General features: G+C 45.5%; 2 protein-coding genes across 2 annotated transcripts in view; both read left to right on the plus strand.

Annotated features, from left to right (window-relative positions):
* LOC306923424 (tripartite motif-containing protein 14) overlaps positions 1–6,987 on the plus strand; it is a 493,176-nt gene that overhangs the window by 130,507 nt on the left and 355,682 nt on the right. The window lies entirely within an intron of this gene.
* The window catches only part of reln (reelin), a gene marked incomplete at its 5' end in the record, with an annotated part of 168,034 nt that overhangs the window by 47,478 nt on the left and 113,569 nt on the right, over positions 1–6,987 (plus strand). Inside the window, one exon of the mRNA XM_079501359.1 lies at positions 1–35. This exon is cut by the window's left edge and continues 73 nt beyond it. Coding sequence (XP_079357485.1) covers positions 1–35 — 35 coding nt within the window. The remainder of the gene's footprint in view (positions 36–6,987) is intronic.

The following is a 6,987-nucleotide window of genomic DNA, read 5'->3' on the forward strand; positions in this document are numbered from 1 at the left end:
TGCCCCCATACCCCCTCCAGCCGCCTTCGGCTTTGGTGAGTCTGATCTGACCCATGCACGCACGCACGCACGCACGCAGGCACGCACGCACGCACGCACGCACGCACGCACGCACGCACACCTACATGTATTGTAAATTCACCGGTACATTTCAGTGTTTTTAGTAGCCTATTTCATCATTGAGAGCACTAACATGGTATTGGCAGATGTTTTTTCTTGCATTCTAAGTTAGAGTGTCCACAGATGTTTTCACTTGCATTTCATCGTTTAGAGTAGTCTACTAATGTGGTATTGGCAGATGTGTGGCAGATTGTTTTCTCGGTTGAATTGGTTACATCCTTTGAGAGAGAGAGAGAGAGAGAGAGAGAGAGAGAGAGAGAGAGAGAGAGGGACGGTCCAACATGGAACTCACATTCGCTCCCAAGACAGCTAACGGGTGACTTCTTTTGGGATAGATTTTAAGGTTGTGTGTTTTTACGGTTTTAGCGGTTTAATACGGTTTAATGAAAACTTGACTGGCTCGTCGACTACACTGTTTCACATCACACAACATGTGCGTCGGGTGTCCGTGACACTGATTATTGTTTCCGGAAACAGTAGAGAGAATGGCAGCATCAAATAATGCTATAGTTTCCATCCAAGTTATCCGTTCATGTGTGTGTCACACTAGCTAACGGGCTCTGGTGTCTGTGTGTACAGGGACGTCGCTGCCCTCCCCTCCCCCCTCCCGACGAGAGCACTGCATTTCCTCATGTAGATCGGCTACTTTTGCCATATGCGAGGATGCACACGCAGCCTCTCGTTATAACGTGGTGGAGCCTATAGGGCTTTCACTTCTAGTGATTTCACTTCTAGTGATTTTTACTAGTTGCCTAGTTTACTAGTCGACTAGTTGTTTAACTAGGCCTACCTATTATGTAATAGTACTTTTTTTGCATTTTTTATTCTTCTTATCAACTAGTCAACTATAGTACCAACAAGGTCGACTAGTCGACTAGTTGAATAGTCGACTAGTTGAACAGTCGACTAGTTGATAAAGTGGCAGCGGTGGCCGAACGGATTGCAGAGCGGAAGGTCGCCAGTTCGAATCAGCGGTCCGACACGTTAAAATGACCACCGCTGAAGTGCCGTTGAACAAGGCATTGAACCACTACGATGAAATGTTCTATGAGCAGGGCCTGGCTGGAAACAAGTTCTTGAGCTTAGCCCAGATACCCTGGGTAAATATAGTAATCATTTCATTTCATTTAATTTGCTTAAAGCCCTAGTGGAGCCGTGGAGAAAACTGTTATTATGAGTCGGTGTGGCACTTTTTGGCACATCTTGTTGCCCCCCTTGGCGCAGTCCGTATTGCGCGTATACGTAGCGACGGCGCTGTGTGTGTGCTCTGCAGAGCCTTAGATATAGACAGAGTTACGCAAACTCTGTTCACTTCATGGGGCTTCAGTCCAATGGCTGCTCTCCTACATAGACTACGCATTGAGCGTGGGGACAACCAACTGGGCCAAGTCCTGGACCGGAAGTAGGCAGAAATGCATTGGACTCGGGCAACAGCCCAGCTTTAATGATCTTAAATCCCTTTACACACCTTAACTCGAACACCGTTGAGTCGGCTGAAGCGGACTTCACAACACTCGGTATACGGCGACTCGATCACTGGAAGTCCACTATAGACAGCGCACATGCGTTGCTTTAATAGATTCTTCACTTAGTCGGGCTTGAGAAGGACAAGCCACATTCCTGGAGTGTGGAAGCAACGCGGGACGGCACCAGGAACCCCAAGGAAGTTACGGAACCCCCTTCCAGTCAAACAGTTGATGTTGGGTCACATTTGTCCCAAGAAGTCAGGATAGGCCGCTTGGGGACAATGGGGAGTGAGAGTGTGTTGCCCAGACATGTGAGAGAGAGAGAGAGAGAGAGAGAGAGAGAGGGGAAACATCCAACATGGACCCAGGAGGGTTGCATCACTGCTTCACTGTTATTCATTTCATGGTCTTTAGGAAAAGAAGTAACACATTGCAGTATGTGTGTGTGCGTGTGCGTGTGTGCGTGTGACACGGTTTGCACAACAATGTTATATCAAAGCACAACTAGTCCAAATATTTGGATACAATAACCAGTGTGTTAGTTCCATAGAGTAATAAAAGGATAGAGACCGAACCGGAGCGATAGCGCCAACTATTAATTTCGATGGAAGTTGCTCAGTGGCGTTTTGAAGCACCCGGAAGACTGCCGGAAGTACAATGATAACTCAATGGCTCGAGCGAGCGGAAGTTAAGCCCTGACCTCAAATTTGAGGTCCTGGGATGACGCAACGTTACGCACATGACGCCATGAACGTCCGTCCACCTCCATGAACATGCTGCAGGTCCACTTTTCGCCAGTAGGTAGTGGCAGCTTCAACGTTGGAAATAGCCTTACTGGGGGCTTGGTTAGTTCTCATACAGACGGACGGACGGACGGACAGACAGACAGACAGACAGGCGGTCTAGTACTTCATAGACCTCTAATCTAGTGTGTGTGTGTGTGTGTGTGCGTGTGCGTGTGCGTGTGCGTGTGTGTGTGCGTGTGCGTGGGCGTGCGTGTGTGCGTGCGTGTGAGTCTGTGTGTTTGTGGGTTCGGTGTCTTTGAAGATAACACTGTAGAACGATGACGCATTAAGCCACTCTGTCTGTGACGCACGCACGCACGCACGCACGCACGCACGCACGCACGCACGCACGCACGCACGCACGCACACACACACACACTGGAGCGGTGAGGACACCAGGTCACACCAGGGCCAGATTAAGCCTTGGTGGAGCCCTGGGCTACGACCTGGTTGGGTTTCCCCTGGGACATGTTAGTGAGTTTACTGCAGCTCTCCTGGGCTACGACCTGGTTGGGTTTCCCCTGGGACATGTTAGTGAGTTTACTGAAGCTCTCACATAAGAGGCCAATGATGGACTTTTACTACTCTACAATTAGCCTATTTTCTTTGTAGATTTTGATGCATGATCCATGCTTTATAAATTCACGCCCTATACTTGATCATACTATAAAGCTCACACAAAAGCATCAAAAGTGTCAGGTGCTTACAAGTCCTTGTAGATTTGCTATACTTTAGCTGTTGCTGAATTTGACTTTTGTACATATTAGGGCTGCACGATATGGAAACAAATTACATATCTCTGTATTTATGCCAAATATTGTGATATCGATACAATATACGATATTACCGTTCTATATTTTAAGTGTAGCAACATTGAAAACTAAACATTATTCAAAAACAATTGTTAGTGAGTTTGCTAACGTAAATGTATCATCACTCCCGTATATTACTGTATATTACTGTATATGCCCGCTAAACTTGAGGTTTATGGGCAAATCTAGTGCCCATAATTGCCCGTTAATCCTTCTTTTCACGCAGTATAGTCCCATCACCCCCCCCTCTCACTCACACACACACACACACACACACACACACACACACACACACACACACACACACACACACACACACACACACACACACACCTCAGGTATTAACCCATTAAGACAGGGGAAGCCTATTGTTACACCTTTAAGATGGGGAAATTTTAAATGTTGCTATAGCGACAGGAATTGTGTTCATTTTTTTTTAACCCATTCTGGGTGGGAACCCCTTTTGGTGTTTTATCCCTTCAGGCCGGGAACCCATTTTAGGGTTCTGTACAGTATTCAAAAATTAAACAAAATTGATGCTGCTATATACATATACTAAAAGATTTTCTGAACACTTTCGATTCAGAAGGCGTATTTTTATTGTCCTAATTGGGTTATTGGCTCACTTAAAAACAATGCAATTGAGCACCAGATTCTTACAAAAGAAGAAAGATCTCTTAATGCATATAGGATGGACTCTCCCACGGCAAAATGGACAGACGGTTTTTCATACCATAATGTGATATATCAGGGGGATCTGCATCCAAAGGGTCACGCTGTCAACATACGTTTGATATTACAGCCTGGGTGTGGCCCGACACCACACACACACACACGCACACACACACACACACGCGCACGCACGCACGCACGCACGCACGCACGCACGCACGCACGCACGCACGCACGCACGCACGCACGCACGCACGCACACACACTCAGAGCGAGAGAGAGAGAGCTGTGTAGTCCAGATGTGTGCAGCTGTGTGGAACATGTGGCAGACAGATGTTGCGGGGACAGGAAGTAACCACAGAATGACAGGAATGAGACCGCACACACACACACACACACACACACACACACACACACACACACACACACACACACACACACACACACACACACACACACACACACACACACACACACACTGATGTAGTGCAGTCAATAAATCAGAACAGAAGTAACAATGAAGTGAAAAAGAAAAGAAAAGAAGAACTCTAAAAACTCTAGGAAGCCAATAAACTTAGTTTTGAAAAGTTTGAAAAGTGAACACTATAGCCTGTCTAATTTACAGCGGAGGTTTATTGCACAAGTGTGAAGCCCTTACATAATATTATAATATTATGTAAGATTATGTATTAATATTATATTGCTTCCCCGTTTGTAAATAATGCCCTACTTCATCATACAAGAGTGTCGCACAAAGGTAGTGAAAATAGAAGATGTACAAGCTCACAGCGTGTTTAAAAAATGATACCAGCCTGGTTGGATGTGACAGAAAGGCATGTTCATGCTGGTCGCTGGACCTCTAAAAGGCTTATGACACCGTGAACCACTCCATACTGGTTAACAAGCTAAAAGCAATTGGTTTTGATAGCACATCAGTGAGCTGGATGCAATCCTACCTGGAGGGGAGAGAACAGATGGTGGAGGTGAACGGAACACTGTCCCCCCTCCCAGTGAGCTGTGGTGATCCACAAGGAAGCGTACTAGGGCCTTTACTGTTCCTAATATATGTAAACGACATGACATCAGCTTGTGACTGCAACTTGTTCCTGTTCGCAGATGACTCAGCACTGCTGGTCTCGGACAGGAACAAACTGCAGGTTGACATTATCGCCTTATGGATGTTAATGGTAGGGTCACATATATACAACCCTATAAAAAACAATTGCTCAATTCTGACAGCTGGTCAGCAAGTATGTATATATAGACAATATTTTAGGCCAATAAAAAAGACTATATACCAAATTTTCCACTCCACAACCCCGACTGCCGGCCCAATGGGACAAATCTGACCAAACAGAAAACATTTGGAGGTCGCCTTCGAGTCATCTGACGCCGTCTGGGTTACTTCCACCTTTCTGGAATGCGGAAGTGCCATTTTCACACCCAAGAAAGCCCCTGCCCTTTTACCCGTCTGTAAAACAACTGCCCCTTTCCAGACCACGAATGCAGCATTTACTACATGTGAAAGAAATGCCATGCCTTTCCTTCCATGCCATGCCGGAAGGCAGAGTTCATATCAGGAGAATTTTTATTTTTCCCCGAAGTCTCCTGAACTTGAACACAGTATTTTGCGTTGTAGATCAGCTATTTGTTTCAGCCCATGCCCCTCTATAACACTCTCTGCACGTCCCTGCTATAGGGCACAGCATCATAAATGATCAGGTACCCCCGAGACGTCAAACGTTGTGTCGTTACACCAGGTGACGCTACTGTCAGCTAACGACATGACACGTCATGCTACAATTCACACAGGCTGCTACAAATCCCTATAACGAGACACACACACACACACGCAAACACACACACACACACACACACACACACACACACACACACACACACACACACGCGCAGCACCACACCCCAAACCCCCCGCGCTTGCTGGCGGACGCGTGGCTAACCACACTACTATTATGGTGCAGTAAGCTTGCAATGGCTAACACACACACACACACACACACACACACACACACACACACACACACACACACACACACACACACACACACACACACTGTTATGTCTGCGAGACAGGCTCTTGGTTTAAGAGCAGAGGAGAACAGAGCAGTGCAAATTGACTGTGGTTTTCATAAAATTGCCACACAGTAAAAATCCCCAGTGCCAGTTTAACCCAGAGAGGGTCAAACTGAACCTTCTGAGGTCAGTGTGTGTGTGTGTGTGTGTGTGTGTGTGTGTGTGTGTGTGTGTGTGTGTGTGTGTGTGTGTGTGTGTGTGTGTGTGTGTGTGTGTGTGTGCGTGTGCGTGTGTGCCGGGCAAGACGGGACTCACTTATGAGTCTATGAAATATACCATTTAAATGAGCAGTCAAATATACAGTCAAATACAATTTCAATACAGTCAAATTCCATTTACTGTAAATAAAGTCAAATTAGTGTCGCCAAGTCTGCTTATTACAAGCGACCTTGGGCTTGTTTTTCTGTAAAGTCTCTTGTAAACATTGGTAGTTATGGCTTGTGGTTTTTGGGGCTTGCTTCTAAAGTGTACTTGCTTATTTGGGCTTGCTTCATAATGTTGTCTAAACCAGTGTCGTTAAAATGTCAATTGTTTTCCAAGATTATTTTGTTAGCTTTGTAGATCGGCTCTTTTTCTCTCCCTTTCAAATAGTCAATGTAAATAAGGTTAAAGGCTCAATATACTGTCTCCCCAATAATGTGTCTCGAACATTGGTAAAAAATGCATTCTACCAAAATAAACATGGGAACGATAACGACCTACCACACCCAGACTCAAAACAAACCTAAAATAATTCCTTTATGTCACCAATACGTTAATATAGTTTAACTCCTTGAATACCTACTTGATAGTTGAAATATTGTTTAACAAAGCCTAAAGTTCAATTCAATTTTATTAAATGTCAAGTTGTCTCTATAGACACTTTACATGTAGAGCAGAGACCTGACATTGTCACAAAAGAGCGTGCTCAGCGTGGCCATGGGGCCACCCTGAGCACGCTCTTTTTTGCTGGAAGAAACTATAGTGGGTGGCCATCTGCATCGGGTCTTGTCAGGGCGCCCTGATGAAGACCTTCCTTTTAATAAATGAAAGCTGTTC

The sequence above is a fragment of the Electrona antarctica genome, assembly GCF_951216825.1.
Source record: "Electrona antarctica genome assembly, chromosome: 5".
Classification (NCBI taxonomy): domain Eukaryota; kingdom Metazoa; phylum Chordata; class Actinopteri; order Myctophiformes; family Myctophidae; genus Electrona; species Electrona antarctica.